The 24,583-nt window shown below is 39.0% G+C and overlaps 1 protein-coding gene across 6 annotated transcripts in view; it reads left to right on the top strand.

Annotated features, from left to right (window-relative positions):
* The window catches only part of fchsd2 (FCH and double SH3 domains 2), a 69,773-nt gene that overhangs the window by 37,240 nt on the left and 7,950 nt on the right, over positions 1-24,583 (top strand). For 2 of the 6 annotated variants that reach the window (XM_008425540.2, XM_008425542.2), the window contains exons 11-19: positions 1,017-1,091; positions 4,062-4,100; positions 5,497-5,613; positions 5,738-5,842; positions 15,148-15,237; positions 15,422-15,484; positions 23,608-23,742; positions 23,822-23,905; positions 24,022-24,199. In XM_008425540.2, the coding sequence (XP_008423762.1) occupies positions 1,017-1,091; positions 4,062-4,100; positions 5,497-5,613; positions 5,738-5,842; positions 15,148-15,237; positions 15,422-15,484; positions 23,608-23,742; positions 23,822-23,905; positions 24,022-24,199 (886 nt within the window). The remainder of the gene's footprint in view (positions 1-1,016; positions 1,092-4,061; positions 4,101-5,496; positions 5,614-5,737; positions 5,843-15,147; positions 15,238-15,421; positions 15,485-23,607; positions 23,743-23,821; positions 23,906-24,021; positions 24,200-24,583) is intronic. The other 4 variants (XM_008425541.2, XM_008425544.2, XM_008425543.2 and 1 more) reach the window with 2 other exon arrangements.

A 24,583-nucleotide genomic window follows, 5' to 3' on the forward strand; every position in this document is an offset into this window, starting at 1 on the left:
ATATATATAATCTTTTAAATTCAACTGGTTGTTGGGTGTTAAAAATGTTTAAGAATTTTGTCAAATGATCAGAAGCTTTGTGAATAAATCCAGAGCTGTGCTGTTTCACTCCCTTGGGATCTTGTTAAGTATTTTATGGTTACAATGAAAAATGTGTCTGTAGACAAAGTTCCTAATTCCACTGTGGCACATTTCCAGAGTCCATTTCTCTTCTGTGTGAGTCACTTTGTGCTCTCGTGCTCCTCATATACTTTTGTGCCTCTTCTGCCAGTTTCTCAGTCCTTGTGTAAACTTTTTTTTTCACTGCCATGCCAAATTATTTATACCTCTTGGTCTTTTTGTTTAAAATTTTTTTTTTACCATTACGACCACAAACTTTATTGTATTTTATTGGAATTTTATGTGATGGTTCAACAGGAAAATAGTGTGTAACTGGGAAGTGGAAGGAAAAGGGTACATGTCATCTAAAATTCAAACATTTCAAGATTGTGCTTTGAGATTGTAATCATCCCCATTGAATACTTTGATGAGAAACATTTAAATGCAAATTTTGCCTGATTTTTTTTTATTTTTTATTTTTGGTTGTGTCTTTTACAGCCTCTAACAAAGTTTGTTCCAGCGATGCCCTTTACTCAGCTCAAGTCATACATTATTTTCCTTCTTCTACTCAGTTATGGGCTACTTTAGTCAATCAAATAAAATTCCAATAAAAAATAAATAAAAAACCCATTTACGCTTGTGGTTGTAATATAACAAAAAGCTAACAAGTTCAACAGGTATGAACATTTTATCAAGCAGCTGTATTTCTGCATAAACAATGCTCTAATCCTGCCATGTATTTCCCAGTTTTTCAACATTTTCTAACACTTGTACCCTGATCTATTTTCTTCCTGATTAACCCCTCCCTGACTATGTGTGCTTTCACTGCTGCTGCTCTTGTGTGTGTGTGCGCGCGTGTGTGTGTGTTTGGATGCCTCCTGTCTATGTGTGTGCCTCTTTGTGGGAGCGCGCTGCAGACTCTGAGCTCGGTGCAGCAGCTGGTGGACATTGAGCCGTCGCCCGTCAGTGCCATGAGAATGACCCTGGCACAGGTAGTTTTATCAGCTGCTAGAATTCCCATCCTCATTCCTGACACAAACCATCCACACCACCATCATCAGATCTGTCTGCTGCTGTGGTAATGCTGTATGTACTTGAACAAGTATTCAAGCTGTAGTAGTCAACTAAAGCTTTACTGAAAGCTTAGTTAGTTGCCTCAAGTGATTTTCCTCCTGGGAACAGATTTTGTCTGCCTAGGTAATTATTAAATGAAATTAATTTGCTCTGAATGGATGAAACTAAGGATGATGTTCTAGCTTCTCTTGCCAGCTTCAGCACAGATGGAACTGTTAGTGTTGCCATGTAAAACATTTTTGTATGGAATTACTTTAGAAGCATTATTTTTTTATAAGCCTGTACTGTATTAGAGAATGATGGAGTTTTGTTAAAACCACGTTTTTTCTTCCCTTTCCTCTTTGTCATTATGCTGTTTGTAGTCTTAAGGACATTTAGCATCTTGAGGCCAGTTCCAGTTACGAAACCCTGGACGTTTGTGCTGAAACTCATTTTTCAGAAACTTCAATTTACCCACGTAGGTTTCAAAGAGTTTCCAGTGTGAGGTCCAAAACAGATCCACCATGTCTGCAAACCCCAGGCGGAAACTCCCACTGCTGTGGTGTCTCACTCAGCAGCTTCTAGTGGGAGAAAAACTTTGATGGCAAAATTTAAAAGGCAGGATTTTAAGCAGTAAAACTGTAATTGATGATTATGGCTCAGCAGCTACTATTCTTTGTGACTTGGATGAAACTCAGTGGGAAGGTGTAGCTTTAGCCAATTTTAAAGGGACTTTATTGCCTCAAACTTTTTGGGTTAGTTAAGCACGAGAGAAAAATCAGTAGCAGTCAGGATTACAACCAGGTCATAAACTTGTGATCATTTTACTGTGTTTAAACTGTGAGGCTGTTGTAATAAATTTCATATAAGAAGAAGTTGTAACATTTAGTCTGACAGATGTGTCAAACAAAATATACAGAGGAGCAGCACATCAATTGTTTGGTGTTGAGGCTCCAGGTGAAACTATCTTCAGTGGATTGATTAGCTTTGTAGGCAAGCTGCTGCTCATCAACGTCTGGGGCGACAGAGGCTCTGCTGTGATCCAGAAGCAGTCTCTCAAAGCATTTTGTAACTTTTACTGCATATTCTTGCAAGATGCAGTCTTACAAAAAATGTCTCTAAGAAGACAGAGATCTCTTGTTATTTTTTCTATTCCTTTCTGTTCTTCCTCTGTATTGAACCTCCATTGAAATCCAACAGAATGAAAAGTCAAAACTGTTTGTTCTTATTTTGGGGAATTTTTTTTTTCTGCTGTGTGTTCAAATAGGTTACAGACAGACTCAGAAGACATGACCTGTAGTCTGCACAGTCAAATAGTGCCCAACACAAAAAGGTCAAGTTCCTAAAGGGATGACATAGATCAAAAATTGGTCTTTGTTGGTGTTTTAGTGCAGCATTATTCAATGTAGAGACAAAAAGCAGTCAGAGTAAAAGTACCCATAGTCTACCGCAGACACTCTGGAGTCTCAAGCCCCATTTGCTTTAAAAGGAATCCATTAAAACAGCTCTTATAGAAATGATGATGCCCTGAGTTAAGTGTGATGCATGTCTTGTTCATTGTGATAAATTCTGTTTGTTTGGGCAGCCCTGCAGCTCCACCAAGCTGTGGTGACAGATTCCTTTTTTTTTTCTGGGAAAACAGGACAAGACTTTGTGAGCTCTAAATGTTCCAATTAAAAATGGGTGTAGACACTTAGCACCACAATCTAGGGTTTTTCTATTCGGGGCTGCTGTTTACTCAGAATATGATTAAAAACTGAAGCTACACATGGTCAGAATGAGAGGATGACATGCAACAAGCAGCAATCTTCGATGAATGTTTACACTTTTAAATTGAAGCTTGAGTCAGCAGATTCATTACTGCCCATTAACGCACACTCCTGTTTAACTGCGTGCCTCGCCATCTCTTTAACCACTGTTATTTCTACACACTAATCCAAATGAGTGTTATTATGACAGCTGAGCTTTTTATGGGAGTGCAGTATAATTCAAAATGCTTTGAACCATCCGAGTACTTGGTGTCCTTCACCAACAAATGTGTGAAATGTCTCAATACAACTTTGTCTTTTAATTTAGCTGCATAATCTCACATTGAAAAAACTTTTAATTTGAGAACCATTATTCAAAGGAGAATTAAAAAAACATCTATTTTTGAAATTAGAGTGCTTGATTAGATTGATTAGAGTCAGAGGGACTTTTCAATTAGTAAGAGAAATCAACTTTTCAATAGCTAGGCTAAGACGAGGGATTAAAATTCCACTCAGAAATATTTTGTACTTATAACTATGTATGTGTAATTGTGAATTGAGTTTTATAACCTTAAAATAGTTGAGAATGTAATTTTTTGTGCATCCATAGACAAGAACTGATGTGTGTACAATGATTTGTATTTGTAAAAAATAATAACACAGGTTATGTTTGTTTTGTTAAGGTCTCTTTACAGATATTAAAACTATATCTAAAACTCTAAGTTCTCTCAAATTAACAGAGAGAACTTCTTGCAAGTGCTTCAAGCTGCAAGTACAAATTTTGACCTGGATTTTCTCGCACGTAAATAAACTCAATAGCTCCAAGGTGACGAAACACTGACAATCAAACCTGAATTCATTGATCTCCTACTTTGTAATAAGATTTTTATGTAAAATTATGGATTTTTCCCCCCCAAAATGGAGTCCGACGTCGGACTCGACCTATAATCAGGTCCTGCAACAGCTAAACCAAACTGTAATTTTTTTGTTTTTCAGATTTTTTCATGCTCTTGTGGCCTTCATTAAATAGTATATAGACATGTTTTCTAAAACTGTTGCAGAAGGAGAACCTGAAAACAGCACTGTCCTCAAGGAGGAGCCTTAAATATTTTCTGCACCAGCATAACCTTTTTTTTTCTTTCCTTTTTTTTCTGCATTCAGAAAGCTTATAGAAATTGGCCCGATAATTTCAGCACGCTGGTAAGGAACAAATTAGCTGACCCTCTTTCCGTGGCATTTTATCTCACTGCCACTGTTTTTAATCTAGAGATTTGCTTTGGTCCCTTAACTCCCCTCGAATCTCCAGCGCCCAAATGTAATTAAGCTGTAAATCTCCTGTGTAATACTTTCAGCTTCACACCTATACTTAGCGGGATTAATGCCCCAGTGTTACTGAATCAGCACTTAATTAAAAGGTCTGACTTGCATGAAAAGACACAGTTAAAATATTCTGTACAAGAGCATGACGCATATTTATTATCAAATTATGGGAACCCCATCTTATGTGGTTTACGGACACAGATTAGTTATTAATACCTGTGCATCCCCAGGCTATGTTTGCATTTTCTTTTCTTTTCTTTTCTTTTTTTTTTTTTTGCTTTCACAGCTTTTTATTTCACATTTCTTTTCAGTTCTTGACACATAAGTACCACATGTTTTGAGATATACTGTATTTGTAAATCTAAGAAGCTCTTAGTAAGGACTAGTTTTACTTATTTTATCAGTGGTAAGTAATAGAGACATTTGGTTGTAGTTAAGCATACATATTTTCCTGCATTTGTTTAAAACACATCAAAGCAGCATATAAACAGAACTGGACTGTTTCTCTTCACCTCCTGCTCTCTTCATTTGTTGCTGTGCACACAAATACACACGCTTGCATTTTTCACACAACGTCAGTCTTCCGCATGCGGTTTTAATAGCAGCTATTTTGATCTGTGAGGATAACAACAAAGCTTTGCAACACATGGTGTATTAATTATTTGAGAAGGAAACATTCACGCTCACATTTTCCTCGGCTTAATTACTAGCCTCAGCATAATCACACGCCTTGAGCATCTACAGTGCAAAGTACAGAATCCAAATCCCATGACATTTTAAACATCTGATCACGCTGCAGCCTTAAACGTACCAAGTGCGTTTTATTGTGGTTTTGTGCGGTAGACCAACATAAGGTAGTACATTATTGTGATGTGGAAGATTAGAATGAACAAATTTTCACCTAAACCTTTCAATTATGTTGACTTGTGAATGCAATTGCCTTTACTGGATTTTACTTGTGGGTATAATGCAATGTGGGCTAAATAGAAATGCATGCCATACATTTCAGATTGTAAAGCAATTTGAAAACTATGTATCATTTTCCTCCCACTTCACAATTAAGAACTACAGTGTATTGCTCTGCCACATAAAATCCCAATGAAAAACATTGATGTTTGAAGTTATAATATGACAAAGTATGAAACGGTTCAGTGAGTATTAATTATTTTCCCTGGAACTGTAACGTTGACTTTGTACTCATCTGTGTTTACATGCCGTAGGCTGGATGTGTGTGTATTTACTTATGCTTGTTTCTTTGTGTGGCTGTGTGTACCAGAGCCGTCAGCTGGAGTCGGAGTCCGGAACGACCGAGGAGCACAGTCTGAACAAAGAGGCCAGAAAATGGGCAACCAGAGTGGCCAGAGAGCACAAGAATATTATTCACTGCAAGCGAGTAAGGCCAAAAATGTTGCAAACATGAAGTTATTATACTCTGCCAAGTTTATTTTTGATGTTAAAAAAAAAAAGCACAAACACACAAATAATGCAAATGTCTAATGCAAATGTCTTTCGTTTAGTCTCTGGAAGAGTGTGAAAGTCATGGCCTGCCTCCCACTGAGCAGGGCAGACTAGATCTGGAGCTGAAGATCGAAGACACCAAAGAGATAATGCGGAAAGCTGAGGTGTGTAACTCCAAAGATATTTAATTCCAGCTTTTCAGGATTTGTCTTTTAACTTTATATTTTGTATGGTTTTGGGCCCTGACACTTTTACAACATGTAACATCAGGTGAATTTCAAAAACACTAAAACAGGACTTGACATAGTTATTTTGCATCAATAGGAACATTTATTCTGAGCTGTTCTGTCACAGAAGATTAGATCTGTTGGGCTCCTGGGAAACAATAAACTCTTAAAACTATTTTCCCTTAGCAGCATCAGTTTGAATGACCTATGTAGACATAGTGTCAAGAATAAAGCATAAAACAGTATTTAGAGATTTTTGTTTGAATTTGCACACTGATGCTGAAATACTAAATGATGCAGATATTCACAAATAACTTTTGTTTCTCCAACACCCATTGTAAATATAAGCATTCTACTCTTGTGTTCCTGCCACCTGCTAACTAGTCTTTGACCATATGGATGCAAATGTGGTGGCTTCCTTCCTAACAATTGACTAATCACTTAGTTTAATCCTCTTAATCACCCAGACAAAAGTCAAAACTGTGATTCATGTCAGAGAAATTTAAATGTGAAAACAAATAAATGCCTGAGATAAATAACTGAGATGGACATATCTGAACATTCAGAGTCACAATCTTTTTCTCTGACTCATCTTTTCTTTCTGCAGGAGAATCAATTATTTATTCATTAATCCTCACAGATGTGACATGTCTCACTGTTAATGAGGACACTGTCGTCTCCTGTATTTTCAACTAGATTCTATTTGTTTTTTTGGCAACTCTTCAAGGTCTAAATGTCTGAATTTTGTCCTTATTTCATCTTTATATGTCACATTGTTTGGCCCCTCCCTCTTTGCATATCCAAAAATGAACCATGATGCCTAATTTTACCCTTGTTTATTGTTGTATCTTGAGAAATTTGGCCTATAAATGATAATTCAGAGGCAGTGTTGTGTTAGTGACCTTGCCAAGCTGTTAATTTTGGAACCTATTTATTATAAAGTACCACAATTTGTTCATATACCCTTCATTACGCCCTTCCTTCCCCTGTCTAAAGTTGAATTTTAGCTCTTTTGCTCTTGCAGGCGATCATTTCTCCCATGAATAAGTCGCTAAATAATTGATGTGCTCATTTCATACAGATGAGCTAATCACAGAGTTCTGAGTTTATAATTATAAAGGCAGGACAAAAGATATTAGATTCAATTAAGGCATAATCTAGATACTGATTTGACCACCCCTCCTTTTGCTGAGGTCAAGTATTAATCTCTAATGTTCTTCTGGTGTTGGTGTTGGCTCTTTGTTAGAAACAGAGGCGTACTGTTCAGTCAGAGGATTGCATGCTCTCATCATGGACAATTATCGTCTATTAATTTGGGGCTTTAATGGGATTTTTTACAATCATTTTTCTACGGGTGAAATGTTCCTACGCCATGTAGCTTCAGTGGGTGCACAAGTTTGAGTTCATTATGGATTTGCTCTAATCTTCACATTCTCAGGGTTTCCGCGGGGTAGTAAAAGGTAGTAAATTAAATTATCCCAAATTAAGGCCAGAAAAAGTGTTACTTTTTCTGAATTGTTGCTAAACATTGACTGCTGATGAATAACAAATGCTATACTGTTTTTAATAAAAAAGAATGAATCAGTGGAGTAAAATTAAAAATGAATACTATTGGGCTCTTTACAGGTTGACAAAAGTCAGTCATAAAAAGTTTGTTGCAAATCAGATGTTTCATATGTGATTTAGAGACGACGGTATGCATACAGATAGGGATTGCAATTCGCCATTCGGCCACGGCACATGGTTCAGCCAGCAGCCAGCATTGACAGAGTTCTTCATTATTTCATTTTATGTCAGTTGGCACAGGATTAAACCCATATGAATCAGAGAGTAAAAGTAAAACATCCGGCAGAAAAAACAGGTGACTTTCTGTTGGAGGGGCGTGGGGCTTAGGTGATGTCACCAGTTGACCATGTGACTGTGATCAGGGCTGGTCTATAATGAGACATAGAAAGTCTGATGCAGTGGTGACCTTGTATGTGGAAGTTATTGCACCTTGATGTTTCATGGTGAATAGTCACAGTTTCACACTTAGCCACGCCCACATGCTTTGATGTACAAAAAACTGTAGGATAACTTTTGACCTACTATGCCTCAAGAGTGTGCTGAGTGATTTTGAAGTCTGTATGTCAAACACTGTAGGACGAGTTCAATCAGATACTACGTCAATAAAATGGACATGATGGCGGCTTTGACCCAAAATAACCGACTTCCTGTTGGGTTTGGACCATGACTCCCTGACACTTTTTTGTAGGTCCTGACAAGATACACATGTCCGTGCGAGGACTGAGGTAAACATAGAGGACTATGGAAAATGATACAAGTTTTACGTGTGTGGGGTCGGTTGGACCCCATTTCTACATACAAGGGTTAAAGCATGGCTTGGGGCTGATCATTTAAAAACTTCTGGCTTATATGATGTCATCATTTGACCATTGGATATTGTAGGTCACCCGATGATGATGAATCACTGAAAGTTTGGTGCCTCTGTGAGTTTTTGGGCAGGAGATATAAAGGTTTTGTATTTCATGGTGAGTACGTGAACTTTGACCCCTGGCAACGCCCGTTTAAAATGCACGAAAACTCACCATTTTGACAACTTAAAATCAGACATGCCTTTAAACAATCTGACCAAATTTGAAGTCAATCGATCGAAATCCCTAGGAGGAGTTCGATCAAATGTGGAGGCTGTAAACGGCCAAAATGGGGTCAAAATCAGACCTTCAATCCAAAATGGCCGACTTCCTGTCTGGTGTAGACCAGACCATGGTTGCAAGAGACTTTTCTGTGCATCTTGGGGAGTTGTTCAAGTGTGCCAAATGTCTCTACGATAAACTAAGGTCAATGGGCAGGGTGTTTTGAAATTTTCTATGGGGCGTTGTTGAGCCATTTTTGTAGCGATTTTTGCATCAACCTTACAATGCGTAAATTTTGCGCAATCCATAAGGGCAGATCTATTCAGTCTAATTCTATAATTTGTGCTTTGTTATTTATTTTACATTATATTTAGAATAATTAGATGTTCTGAACCGTTTCATAGAAGTTTTGTTGTGGTTCACTTTCAAACTAAGAACAGACAAGTAATTAAAGTGTAGAAATATTGCTTGCAAAATATTGTAAATATATAATATATATGTGAATATATTGTGTATAAATATTTAAAACGTGACGTGAGCTCAAAGTGCGACGCTACAGTTAGCTTACCAAAGGATTGTATTTAAAAATAATAGTTGATAAATGGCTTAAGACCATTTATACCACAGCAAGTACGGAAAACCACAAACTCAAAAATTCAATCATATAGAAATCTGTTGTTAATCTCTTCATGTTAAACAAATAAAAAATATTACTTATTATTTAAGTATTTAGTCATTATTTCAGCTTGACTTATGCAGAACTGATCTGATTGTTTCCATAGCAACGATCAGAAGCAAGACCTTGCCCCAGAAGTCCAGTGAGCTCAATGATGAGGTCATGGATAACATCATATACATTACACAAGCAACAACATCAGCATTCATCATGTTCCGATCTGCAGCGGCCAACATGCGGAAGTGTTACGACAAAATCCGGTTTCGGAGCCAAAGACGGGACAACTTCCTTGACCCGCCCAACATATCGGACACAGAGCCACTAAATGCCTGGAGGCTGACTGAAAACATGAGACGCCTCGATCGAAGTTTCAGACCTGTGACAAACTTCATGAGGAACCTGTCTGCCTTATCCAGCTGGTACTCTGTGTACACGTCTGCCATTGCCTTCATTGACTCTGTCTGGGAAGTTACAGTTGGTTCTTGATGTTGCTCAGAAAGCTCAGAATCTGGCCAACATCTTTGAGAAGATAAAAAATCTGTTCATGTGGGTCCAGCCAGAGTTGACTCAAAAGCTCTACTTGGGACTGTGGGTGGACTTTATCTCCTCGTGCCTGTTACCTTACCAGTTGCTGGGCTTCATGATAGGTATTTATGCAGGTATGAAGTTCTTCATCATTGACTTCATCTTTAAAAGTTGCTATGGGGATCTCCCATAGCAATGCCTACCACCCAAAAGCCGATGGTGTTTGGTGCCATGATGCACAGAGATGAGGCGTTTGATGCCATCTCCTCCCGGCATACAAAGCTGGTTGAAAAGGCTTTGAGCCAAAGATCCAGAGACATAGTGCGAGATCGTCCTCAATGTACTGTTAAGAATTTGGGTTGCTGTCCTTCACAGCATTTTTTCAAAGTGACTTAAAGTAGCTACTTTGGAGTACTCTGGAGTGAGTTCCCTTCTGTTGGAGGTGAATCCACTGTCTGTGCACTCTGGATCAGCAGAACCTCGTCTTTAGTCTGCATACTGCGAGTACAGGATACTCTGGAGCTGAGTACACATACGCTGATGAGACTGCAGGTGGTTTCGAATTCAGCTTTTCAGTGTCCTCCACAAGACGGTATCCTTAATGCACTGGAACATCTGAATGCTTGGATCTGAATGCATCAGTTAGGATCCAGACGGTTCTTGGACATTCAGATTTGTGCAGAGTAAGAATGTTTAGCGTTACACAGGCGTTCATTCCCTTCTTTATCCTGCTTGGTTGGGGCCTTGGATTCGTGGCGACCACGGGTATGAAGAAGATAATGGACTATTACTTTTCAAGGGAAGTATTCAGACGGAGGTGTCTCTCAGGGTGATGAGAGTGACTGGTTTTATAAAGGTGTTTCAACTGATGGCAAGGAACAAACCGACCCAGCTGGGGAGGTTTGTTCTCAACAACCGACAGATGTCTGTGGGACCACAGAGACAGATGTGACTGAGACCTCACAAGACAGTACTGAGGACAACGGTACTGTCTTAGGGCAAACTGACCCGGCTGGGGAAGTTTGCTCAAAGTCAGTGTCTGGCATAAAACAAGTTCTGCAAGAAGGAGCCATAATGTTACCGCGTGGGATATTCCCACCACACTTTCTCACGAACTAAAACACGACAAAAACAATATAATAGCAGAACTAGCATGACCTAGATTAAACATATTTCAATAATATGCAAAAAAGAAAACCATTTAAACATATTTTATAAAATGCATAAATATATGCAAATGCAAACATATGTCAGTTATGACATCACTCTCTGTGATGTCATAATATAATTCTCTTTTGTTATGACATCATAAAACAGTCTCTAAGTACTAGAACTTTCCCAAGATCTTTCATTCCAGCACTGAAGAAAGACTGGCAACTGGCTCAAAAACTTGTACGATGGAGGATCCAGAGTTTATTGAGGAACTTGAGGAGTTTTATCTGAGGATACAAAGAAGGAGATTACAAGGTTTGAATACACAGGAATTACTAGATGAAATAGCAAAACTGATGAGGAAAATTAACAGATATTACGATTTGGACGAGTCTGATGAAGAAGAAACAGAGGAGGCTATAATGAAGCATCTGTACCCAGAAGTGAAGCAGCAGCAGTGTCCACCATGGAGCATGTGGACTTTTATGACTGATTGTGGAGAGTCATTCATGAGCGGCTTGAGTTTTGGCTTGGGTTTTGGGACAGCTGCTGGCATTGTACTGACTGTGTGTTATAAACGCCTGTCCTAAAAACTTTTCTGAATCTGGATGGTCCTTGAGGGAGGGGTTCCCATCGATCAGATCTTCAGTTGCAGAACCTGGCTCTTGGGACGTGGAATGTCTCCTTACTGGGAGAGATTGGGGTTCCTGCCTCAAGTGGAGGAGTTTAAGTATCTGGAGATCTTGTTCACAAATGAGGGAAGAAGGGAGCGGGAGATCGACAGGCGGATTGGGGCAGCGTCTGCTGTGAAGCAGGTGCTGTACTGGTCTGTAGTGGTGAAGAGAGAGTTGAGTCAAATGGCGAAGCTCTTGAATTACCAGTTGATCTACGTTCCCACCCTCATCGATGATCATGAGGGTGATCATGATCGATGATCACCCTGTGGGTCTTTCAGTCATGACCCACAGGTCATGACCGAAAGAATGAGGTCCCAGATACAAGCGGCCGAAACGGGTTTCCTCTGCAGGGTGTCTGGGGTCTCCCTTAGAAATAGGGTGAGAAACTCCATCATCCGGGAGGGACTCAGAGTAGAGCCGCTGCTTCTCCAAGTCGACAGGACCCAGTTGAGGTGGCTCGGGCATCTGGTAAGGATGCCTCCTGGGTGCCTCCCTGGTGAGGTGTTCCGGGCACATCCCACCAGGAGGAGACCCCAAGGAAGACCCAGAACACGCTGGAGGGACTATGTCTCTCGGCTATGTCTCTTCAGCTCCCCGAGGAGCTGAATCCCCCAGCTCCTCGGGGGGAATCCCCTCCCCCCTGAGGAGCTGGAAGAAGTGGCTGGGGAGAGGGAAGTCTGGGCCTCCCTTCTGAAGCTGATACCCCATGACCCAGAAACAGCGGAGGAAAATGGATGCACGGACAAAGGTTTTTGTCATCATGCAGTTTCTAAGGGCTTGGCATGTAAGAGGATGAGGAGGTTCTACAAACAATTCTACGGATGATTTTTCACTTTCACTTGTTTTGCATGACCTGTGGAGGGTCAAAGGTCGAGTGACCAGCAATATTGAATATCCAACTTGAAACTAACTTCACTGCGGTCCACAGTCAGTGGTTTTTGTCACTAGAGAAAAAAATGTAGACGCATTTATCTGCTTAATTTGTGATGGGATCTGGATTCACGGTGAATATTAACTAAACCGCAAAAAATGCGACTAAATAGCCAATGTTAATATGATTGTAATTTCACGGATAAAAATAGTACATGACCAATTTTTTTTTTTTTTATGTTGTCGATCAAGATAACGGATAACAAAAAAAGTCTAGCGCGACCGGCCGCCCTGACACCAAATCACACACATCTTCATTCACAGTCTTACTTGTAAATCGATTTTTCTTTTCTTGGACGTTTTGATGTTAGCTTGTCAATGTCTTGGTTTTATTCGCTGGGAAAATCAATAAGCAGCTTGAGGTGACTGCTGCCCTCTAGTGGCGAGAAGCCCTAATAATGGCTGGTTACAATCAGAATGCATTATGGGATATGTAGTTTGTAGTCAATTCGTGCTCAAGACCTATTTTAAGTCAATCATGGCCCTATATAACACTGGGGGTGGGGGGGCACATAAAATGACATGGCGGGCCACATGTGGCCCGTGGGCCTTGAGTTTGACACGTGTTCTATACCATTTTTTTTGTCTGGAATGTCACTAAAAATTGCTTTTGGGAACAGTGGGGTCACTATTTGAAATTGTTAACTGCAACCATGCAGTCATGACCTTGTGGGTATCTGGTAAGGATGCCTCCTGGGTGCCTCCCTGGTGAGGTGTTCCGGGCACATCCCACCAGGAGGAGACCCCAAGGAAGACCCAGAACACGCTGGAGGGAGTTCTGGGTCTATCAGTCAAAGACCAGTGTCTATCAGTCAAACCTCACAGTAGAGCAGAAGAGGACAGTGGCTGATTTTCAGACCTTTGCTGAGGTAGGTAAGATTGGGGGATTAAGTCTGGCTTCACAATATCGACCGATCACCGATCTCCCAAAATTAAGGAAATCTGTGCTGATAAATCAACTGGCCGATAAATCGGTGCACCCCTAGAATTCACCGCTCCCCCAAAAGAGACTGCTGCTCGATTTTGTGTTGGTAGTAAAAGGTAGTAAATTCGAGTCTAGGATTCCTGTATAAACCTTGATTCTGAAAATGATAAATATAGGCTTAAATATATGAATGCAGTCTCTATCTTGCACCTCAGCCACAGCTAATTAATGAGGTTCAGTCATAATTCTGGCTGGGTATTTGACCAATCTTTTGGGCAGAACTGCTAGATTGTCTGAGAGTGGTTTGAATGGTGTCTAAAAAACTGGACTTTGATGATTTGTAGACATATTTGGTGCTTCTTTCCATCATTAGGTTTATACAGGTTGGATGAAAAGGAGATACAGAGGCAAGAAAGTGCCTCCATGGTAGTTTTTTGCTGTAGCACCCAACAATCAATCTGTCCTTGTTTAAATATTTATGCAGAGGAAGGTATTGCCCTGAAATCCATTTTTGCCAATTCAAACCCGACTAATATGTGCTCCTGGGGAACCGATTGGAAGTCTCGTCTCATAATGAGGTTGCATTAGGCTGGTATCGACACAGTTCGTAAGTTAGGAGGAAGAGACATGAGCACAGTCATGAAAGAATGACACCTGTATTTTGTCATTTTGATCAAAAGCATGTGGCAGTACACCTCTCCATCTGAAGTTATAGAGCTATTTTTTATATTGTCTTTTTTAAAAGACCAGTGCCTATGTACATTAACTTTATTACAGACAAAAATCTCCCATTTCATAGGTTAGTGTATCTGTCCATTTATATAGTTTGACCTTTTCCCTTCAGGTTTTGAATTCACCTGAATTCTGCCCACATTTACAGTCCTCTGTCCCGATGTCCCTGTTTGTTACAATGTATTGTCTTCAGTTGTATTTTTCTCCTGAAGCCACTCTCTCCTGGTCTATCGTTCCATCTAGTTTTCCACTTTCTTTCAGTGATAATTGTATCGATTAACGCTCCTCAGCCAGACTGATTGTCTGACTTGAAGCTGCCTGCCCACCAGCGATCACTCCCACCGCTAGCTGCTTCTATTGAGCTATGCTAATGTCGCACTCCTGATAGCTCTCCTAAGGCAGCATAAGAGACGATGTTTCAATTTTTCCTATCAATTTTGTATGTGTGGGGTCTAGTAGAGTAAGCCAAGTATGGTCTTTTTCATCTAGTGCTCATTGTTGGTAATAGAAAAAAGCAATGCACTTCAGTGGAGCATGTCTCTATTGATTAAAGTAAGCGAGTCTGACTTACGTCCCCTGTGCTATTAGCCTATCAGCTATCCGTCTGCTCTGTCAGCAATAGAGGGAGAGGAAAGAAGCTGGAAACAAAAGAGTAAATTGATAAACAGGTGAGAGAAACCGAAACTGAGGAGAAAGGACCAAAGATGGAAGAACCTCCTGCATGTGAAAAATCAGCGCTCACCCAGCTGGCTGTTCCAGCGTTATCGCGTCCTCTCATTTAGAGCGCTCAGTGTTTACAGCGCATTAAAAGAAACTGGCAAGTTTTAATGATTTCTTATAAAGGTCACAACATGGGACAAATGTATCACTTTCGAGGTGTAAAATTAATTCACTCAGTTTCCACTCAGGGGGAACACGACCAAAGCAGAAAATAATTCAGCAGAAACTGAAGTATGTTTTACCTTTTTTTATCACTTCTTTCTCCAAAGACAATAAAGTTGAAAGCTGAGGCTCGATTGGACCTTTTGCGGCAAGTTGGAGTGGCTGTAGATACCTGGCTGAAGAGTGCAATGAACCAGGTTTGTGACCCTCCTCCCACCCCCCCTCGAGGTGTGAAAAACACACAAGATGTCTGTGTGCATGTGCTTCACCTTCTCACTGCCTGAGTTGTTAAATTAAGTGTGAAATATTGGGTGTGTGCTTACAAATATCTTTTCAGTGAGTATGTGTGTCCTTGTTTGTCTCTCTCTGTGCATGCTGTAGGTGATGGAGGAGCTGGAAAATGAACGCTGGGCCACCTACACTACCCACGATCCCTCACTGTCGGTGAGACACTTCCCCCTCACTCTCTGTGTTGCTCCAAATCAGCATGTTTGAACCTCTTGTTTAATACAGGGAGTTTATTTCTAAAATGTATGAACAGTGGAAGTACTTGGCAGATCCAACCACTTTACGACTGCACAGATGTTAATAGTAATTTGTAATTTTTTTTTTTTTTTTTTTCAATGGACGTGTCTGCGTCTGTCAGTCAAGGTGACTAAAGCGTAGTCTGCCTGCTCTGTGGGAATCATTTGGCATTCTGCTCACACGGTATTGCAGCTATCAGCGGAGAGGATGAGGGTGAGACATTGGGGTGTAAGGAGAACAGAAAACACAGCGAGAGGGAGGGAGGAATCTTGCAGGAGATAAATGGAAAGAAGTGTGGACAATAGGCGGAGTTGTGCGCTGCAATGGAGGAGCGGTGAGGAGACAATTACTGAAGCATGAAAAAGAACGAGAGAAGTGGTGTGATGAGATGCAGAGAGGGAGCGGTGAGGTGAAGGTAGCAACACAGCGATATCGCTGAAGTGAAACTGGATGCAGGAGTGAGGAAAACAAGAGAACATAATGCCACTATATGCTGCAAAATCCATACCGTCTGACCCTAAACATTGCACTGGCTTACAGTCTAAATGTCTGACTGCCATAAAAAGAAGAAGTGCTCAGTGTTTGCGGAAGTAAACGTGGAGGCTAACGGTGGAGCTTAGCTTACATATTTGAAGTTGTTGTCCTGCTAGAGCAACGTATTAACAACTTAATCCTCATATAGTCCGTCATGGTTGTTGTTTTTCTTCCCACTTGTGTGTATCAAGATGCAGAATAGTGAGATTTGTTGAGAATCAGTGACGTTCAGTTCGGATGAATGCGACCTGGACGTTAGGTCGAATTTGAATCGGATATGTATCGGATATGGGTCACATTTGAAAAAGAATCTGACCTGTGCTGTTCACACTGCCATGAAAAGATCGGATACATGTCGCATTACGCCAAAAAAATCGGAATTGGGTCACTTCAGGCTGCAGTGTGAACGCACCCTAAAACACTCCACTCCAGTTCTGACTGTGTGTTAAGGGTGTTTAACTGCAATCAACAACCCATCAGGTTCTATGAGCACTTGGTTACAAGAAGGGCATCTCTTGGCAACAGATTAACAACAAATATTATTGTCCAAAAAACTTAACATTTCCTCTGCTCTTTATCTTATACTAAGAATTCTGCAGTTGGTGAATTTTGCAGATAAGAGAAAATGTTTTTGTTTGATCATTGATGGTAAATATATTATAAAACAGACATTTAACACAAAAGTAAAAATCTTATTTATACTTCGTGGCAGTTTGTTACCAGAAAAAAACGCTCCTCTCTTAACATAAAATTAATAACGGATAATATTATTGTTTATAAAACATAAGTTGTTTTGTAAAACTGCTTATCTGCTTAGAAACGACAAATTAAGAGTTGGTAAGTTTGCAAAAGTAAAAATCAGATGTTTACTTTGTGGCACTTGGTTACCAGAAATCGCCCTGATCTCTTAGCAACATATCAACAAATATTATTATTTAAAAAAACATAAGATTTTCTCTGCTCTTTTGAAATGCAATTTATCTTGTACCAAAAATTCTGCAGTAGTGAAATTTGCAGAAAAGTGAAAATGTTTTTCTTTTGGTCATTGATGGTAAATATATTATAGCACACACATTTAACTCAAAAATAAAACATTTATTTACACTTCGTGGCAGTTCGTTATCAGAAATCGCCCTGATCTCTTAGCAACGTATCAACAAATATTATTTAAAAATCATAAGATTTCCTGTGCTCTTTTGAAATCTTATTTATCTTATCCTAAGAATTCTGCAGTTGGTGAATTTTGCAGAAAAGAGAGAATGTTTTTTTTTTTTTGTCAATGATAGTAAATATATTATTAAATAGACATTCCTCACAAAGGTAAAAATTTGATTTTATACTTCGTGGCAGTTCGTTACCAGAAGAAACTCTCATCTCTTTACACCAACTTAATAATAAGTAATATTATTGTTTATAAAACATACTTTTTTTAAAAATACTGCTTATCTGCTTAAATGCCATTTATCTTATATTAAGAATTCTGCAGTTGGTGAATTTTGCAGAGAAATGGAAATGTTTTTTTTATTTTGGTCATTGATGGTAAATATATTATAAAAAAGATACTCAACACAAAAGTAAAAATCTGATTACTCTTCGTGGCAGTTCGTTACCAGAAAAACACATTCCTTTAACACACACAACAAATTAAGAGTTGGTAAATTTTGCAAAATTAAAAATCAGGTGTTTACTTCGTGTCACTTGCCAGAAATCGACCTCATCTCTTCGCAACAGATCAACAATACATTAAATAAAAAACATAAGCTCTGCTCTTTTGAAATGCTATTTATCTTATACAAATAATCATTGGTAGTTACTGAATTCTGCAGTTGGTGAATTTTGCAGAAAAGAGTAAATGTTTCTTGTTTTCTTATTTTGTCAATGGTAGTACATATATTATAAAATAGACTTTCATCACAAAAGTAAAAATCTGATTTAAACTTCGTGGCAGTTCGTTACCAGAAAAATGCGCATCTCCTAACACCAAATTAATAACAAGTAATAGTTTTGTTTATAAAACATAAGTTATTTTGAAATACTGCTCATCTGCTTAGACACAACATATCTGCTTTGAGGGTAAATTTGCAAAAGTAAAAATCAGAAATTGCCCTCACCTCTTAGCAACAGATCAACCACAAATATTATTTAAAAAACATAAGATTTCCTCTGCTCTTTTGAAATGCTACTTATCTTATACTAAGAATTCTGCAGATGGTGAATCTGGCAGAAAAGTGAAAATGTTTTTCTTTTTGGTCATTGATAAAACAGACATTTAACACAAAAGTAAAAGTCTATACTTCGTGGCAGTTCGTTACCAGAAAAAAACGCTGTTCTCTTAACACAAAATTAATAACAGGTAATATTGTTTATAAAACATATTATTGTTCAAAAAATGAATCTACCTAGCTGAACATAGACAACAATATCAGTAGCCTACAGGCTACTTGTTAACAAGCTGTATTGACTAGCTGTATTGATATTAGCTATCATTGCCTGCATTCAACAGCTTTACTCAACTCAGTCGGTTAGTTTGGGGGAAAAAAACTGCAAAGTTATTTACGTTTTGCTGGTTTGCTGCCATGATTCTAACACATCTGCGCAGCAGGTCTACTTCGCTGCCTCAAAGGTGTAAACTCAGCGCGAGCGGCTCAGCTTTCATGTTGCGTTTGAAGGCGGCTCGGAAAAACAGGTTACGACTTGTTAACAACGGATTAAACTGTTTTAACTGCTGAAAAGGGTGACAGAGGACACGGGTATGGGAAGTGCGGGAACTCCTATTTTATCAAATTGATATAGGAATAACAGACTGTTGGCCAATCCAAGGTAAAAACAATAAACAGCTTCCAGTCCAGGGCTCGCTAAGGACACCGTGAAAGCTCAAACAAGGTGTTTCAGCAAAGTTATCTCACTTTTTCTAACTGCATGCGCCCTAATCAAACGCACACAATGCGTGTTTTCTCCCAATCTATGGGAGAACGGTACCTGATGAGGAAACGCGAATCCACATGCCTTAAATTAGAACTTTTTTTAAACACATGCGCACTCAGTTTCAAAGAACCTAGCACCAACTAGTGGCGCAGCGAGAGAACTACACGTTTTACACGTTGTACCGTTATTGTGTAAACACAGATCGTAATTAGAACGTTTTCGTGTAAACGATTGTTTTTGTTGGAATTCTGGTCATTGATGACCAGAAGAAATCCAATGCAGTTGGTGAATCTTACAGAAAAGGGAAATTGTTTTTCTTTTTGGTCATTGATGGTAAATATATTATAAAACAGACATTTAACTCAAAAGTAAAAATTTGATTTATACTTCGTGGCAGTTCGTTACCAAAAAAAAAAAAAACACTCCTTTCTTAAGAAATCAATAACAGGTTATATTATTGTTTGTAGAACATAAGTTCTTTTGAAATACTGCTTATCTGCTTAAACACAAATTAAGAGTTGGTAATTTTGCAAAAGTAAAAATCTGATGTTTACTTCTTATCACTTGCTTACCAGGAAACTCGCTCATCTCTTAGCAACAGATTAACAAATATTGTTATCGTTCAAAAAACATAAGATTTCCTCTGCTCTTTTGAAATACAACTTATGTCAAAAATTTTGCAGTTGGTGAATCTTGTAGAAAAGAGAAAACATTTTTTTGGTTTTTTTTGTCAACAATAGTAAATATAATTATAAAATAGACATTCATCACAAAAGTAAAAATCTGATTTTATACTTCGTGGCAGTTCGTTACCAGAAAAAAACGCTCATCTCTTAACAAGAAACTAGTAACAGGTAATATTATTGTTCGTAAAACACAAGTTCTTTTGAAATACGTCTTATCTGCTTAAACACAACACATTAAGAGTTGGTAAATTTTGCAAAAGTAAAAATAAGATGTTTACTTCGTGGCACTTGGTTACCAGAAATCGCCCTCATCCCTTAGCAACAGATCAACAAATATTTTTGTTTAAAAAAACATGAGATTTTTTTTGCTCTTTTGAAATATTACTTATACTAAGAATTCTGCAGTTGGTGAATCTTGCAGAGAAGTGAAAAGGCTTTTCTTTTTGGTCACTGATGGTAAATATATTATAAAACAGACATTCAACACAAAAGTAAAAATCTGACTTTATACTTCGTGGCAGTTCGTTTCCAGAAATAAATGCTCCTCTTTTAACACAAAATTAATAACAAGTAATATTATTTTTATAAAACATAAGTCATTTTGAAATACTGCTCATCTGCTTTGGCACAACAAATTTAGAGTTGGTAAATTTTGCAAAAGTAAAAATCAGATGTTTACTTCATGGCACTTGGTTACCAGGAAACTCCCTCATTTCTTAGCAACAGATTAACAAATGTTTTTTTGTTTTTTTTAACATACGATGTGATGCTCTTATTTTGGCAGCGCAAAGTTATTGTCTGTTTAGGAGCATGAAGTTTCATGAGACATATGGAAGTTACTTTTTATTTGCTTTTCTGCCATCTTGTCTGTATTAGGAGTTCTGTTAAGGTGGCGTCACTATAGTTCTAAAATTCTGCTCCACCATCTCTGTAGTTCTCTACCTCTCCGCTCTCCTCAGTGTTCTATTGCTATGGTAATTAATCCTATCCTGTGAAAGAGACACAGAAGGGCAGACAAAATTCTATCTGTTTTCAGTATAACTGACATAAAACACTGTCAGAATTTTTTTTATTTGAATTTGGCTCATTTTTCGCTACTTACTTCACCATGGTTACTCAAAATGCCAACAAAAGGCATCCCTTACGGGATCAGGCCACACATTTTGAAATATATATTGTGAGGGGGCACGCAGCAGTATGAGCCGCATTAACTGTGAAAAGAAGTGCCAGTTATTTTAAGGTGTAGAATAATAGGTGCCTTAAACGCATTGCATGCTTTGCAAGGCATTTCAGTGTTCTCCTATGATTGCTATGGCAGGCCCCAATGAAGAAAACAGAGGAATGCTTGTTAATGACTTTAAACAGTAGTTTGCTGATTATAAGAAGGACATGAAGTTACTACACAAACACAGAGAAAAGGGGAGGCATAAACTGACTGCTAAGACGTAGAGACCGAAGGCGTCGCTTTAACCTCTTCTTGATCTTTCTCATCTTTATTATTGCCAATAGAGAAAGACTGGCACAAACCCACAAGTCTCTCAAGCAGCCACTGCCTTCATTACAACATAACTTTCATAGTTATTACCTCCAAGACCAATAAAAGCTGCCATTGGTCTTGCTCTGAGCAGCACTACTTGGAATGAGATCTGCTGGGTGATTTTTACTCAGTTATTACTGAAATACATGCTGATTTTTTTGCTCAGAGATGAAATTGGATCTGTCTCAGAGATAGAGCTGCTGGTGTCTTTGTTTTTTTGTTTTTTGTATCCACTTGACAGAGTAGATAAAAGTAATCTAACACAACAAACATGCTGACACCAAAATATGTCCTCGATAAATAACCGAACATCAGGTTATGCTTTATCACAGCCAGAACTTCCCTCCCCTCTTCTCCATCTATAACCATATCTAAAATCACTTCTTTATAGTGTGGTTTCTGTCAGTGGTTTAAAAAGTCTTCACGTCGAAGGAGAATAAATTGGGTCTAAATGTTTAGAGTCTTGTTAAAAACATTATCTCCTTCAGTCAAGTGTGTTACATCTGAACTTGCACGATGCATGTCAGTCTCCGAACCATCAGTCAGCCAGCCAGATTTCCTATAATGGGCTCTAATCTGAACGACGTGTCCAATACTAAAAAATCATTTGCAGCACATAATGCATTAACCAACAACATGTATGTTGTGAAATAAAAACATCACATAAAGGTTATGATTCATAGATGGAGGTAATTAAATTATCACTATGGATTATCATTCAAATTCAAAGACTATTGTATAGTCTTCAAAAAAAATCTGTATTACCATGGCGCAGTGGTTGCGCGGGGTTCAAACACATGACCCATGTACAGAGGCCTCAGTCCTCGACGCAGCCATCATCGGTTTGAGTCCTGACCTGTTGACCTCATGTTTTCCCCCCTCTCTCACAACCTGTTTCTCTGCCGCTTCACTATTGAAGAAAGGCCACGAAGGGCAAAAGATCTATATTGCTAGCTCAGATGGGGGGGAAAAAAGACATTTGACTGGAAAAACCTGATTGGTGAATCTTCAAAGCCAGAGCTTCTTTGATAAAAAGTGAAGTATCTCACGTTCTTGTCACACTTTAATACTTGCTGAAGAAATTTACATTGAGTCTAGCTTGCTGTGAAGAGTGATCAGATAAAAAAGCAATTATCGTAAAGTTGTTCAAAAAAATTGCTTAATCACAGAAACTTTATATGCTCTGTGTTTTAGCCAGAAAATGTACTTGCTGGAATCAAGCCAAACATGGTTTGGTTCAAAAGAGAGTGTTACTTAAACTCATTCTGTCAGCCAGTATTATTACCTCCAAATAAATAAAATCCTTCATCATCGTTTTCTATCAAATAGACTTCACAGATTCTTGTTTCCCCCTTTTTTTTTGTCAGTTCTTTTTTGTTCAAGGTTATTAAAACAGTTTTTTAGTTTGTGTGCAATATGTTGATCTGAAATGTTATTTAGCCTTTATAATGATGTTTCCAGTGAAAGACACTATAGTGTCTGCTTTAGTTAATACAGTCAGAGTGTGTCCCTGAGCGCTGCCCAATACTGAGGGCACACACCGACACTGACCTGCTGACATGCAACGTCGATACAATTTGATGTCGGCATCACAGCGTTTGCCTATCCCCAGAAGGATCTTTAACAGTTGGTTTAAGAGAAAAGTTCAAATCAACAGTAAACGCAACAAAATGATCAAGTGTAAGTATTTTTTCTTAACCATTGACAGTGGAAAGCTTTGTGCCTTTTCTGTTTGTTTCATTCCTTCAGACCACACCTGAGGGTTGGACATGAACTCCTCTGTTCAGGAGATCAGTGCTGGAGATTAATCCATGTACAAAACACACATGAGTTTTGTTCTGCACTGGTGCAGAGTTTACCGTGTCAACAGAAATGTGATGTCTAAACACAATCACCCAAAAGCAAACACGCACACACACACACGCATGCATACACAATCTATTGTTATTGACCTAAGCTGGCTCACTCTGTGTGTGATGGATCTTTCCATTAGCTGGGATCATGTGACGTTCATGTGGGCTGGGAAACAAATGGAGCAAAAACAGGCAGGGGCTGCGTCATATCAGACAGCGGGGGCTCGGCACCTGTTTCTAAAAGCTACAGAGCAGAATATCAGCAGCAAGAAATGGTGACAGATCATCTTTATGGGGTTGTTTCTGAGGCTGGAATAGGTAAACATCTTAGTGATATGTTAAATTGAACTTGTGTTTATACACCTGGATGTTTGATTCAGACCACACCACATTTTTTTTTTTTTTTTAACTATTCAACAGCGAGAGAAACCTTTTTGTCAAGTTCCTGCTCGCTTTATCCCTGGTTCTGACTCGGTCTTGCTGCGGCTTTGTTTGTGTGTCAAAAAGGGCACAGTGGACTTGGAGCGTGAAGAGGGAGAGGAGTGTGAAGAGAACATGGAGGTCTTCGACGACAGCAGTTCCAGTCCCTCAGGAACCCTACGCAACTACCCGCTAACCTGCAAAGTGCTCTACTCCTACAAGGTATAAAACAGCACAGAGACACTTATTGATTGCTATACTTTTATCTTTAGACTTACCTCATTCTTGGTCTTCCCTGCAGGCGTCTCAGCCGGATGAGCTAACCATCGACGAACAGGAGATGTTGGAGGTCATTGAGGATGGAGACATGGAGGACTGGGTCAAGGTATTGAGACACACACACACACACACACACACACACACACACATCTCGGTAACATGGAGGAGCTGAAGCAGGCTCTACCTCCCTAAATTAATTCTTATCCTGCTCGTCTTTCCCAGGCACGCAACAAAACGGGTCAAGTGGGCTACGTCCCGGAAAAATACCTCCAGTTCCCGACTTCCAACAGCCTGCTGAGCATGCTCCAGTCCCTGGCCACGCTGGACGCTCGATCACACACCTCCTCTAATTCAACCGAACCGGAGCTGCACTCTGGCTGCATCAACGGAGACACAAACAGTACGTATTCTGGGGAGCTAAAGGTTTCAGATCATTGGCATTAGTCAGTCCCACTTATATCACTTTAAAGTATTTTGTGTTTTATTTTTATTTTTTTATTCCTGAGTATGTTTTCTATTTATTGCTTTTCTGGAATCCAGATGAAGAAAACACAAATTGGGCTAAATGATTTGGCAGTTTGTTATAAAAATAAAAATAAAAAAATAAGCAAAACCTATTAACATTTAAAGAATTTTAAATTAAAGAAAAAGTTGTTTAAGCAAATTATGGCCTAGATCAGACTAATTTAGAGTGCTATTACGGCATCATGAAGTTCAAGTACCACAGCAGACAGGTTGGAGATAAAGCTGTGGAGATGTTTAAAGTAGAGTTAGGCTGTAAAAC

This window comes from Poecilia reticulata, linkage group LG13, assembly GCF_000633615.1.
Source record: "Poecilia reticulata strain Guanapo linkage group LG13, Guppy_female_1.0+MT, whole genome shotgun sequence".
Taxonomy (NCBI): domain Eukaryota; kingdom Metazoa; phylum Chordata; class Actinopteri; order Cyprinodontiformes; family Poeciliidae; genus Poecilia; species Poecilia reticulata.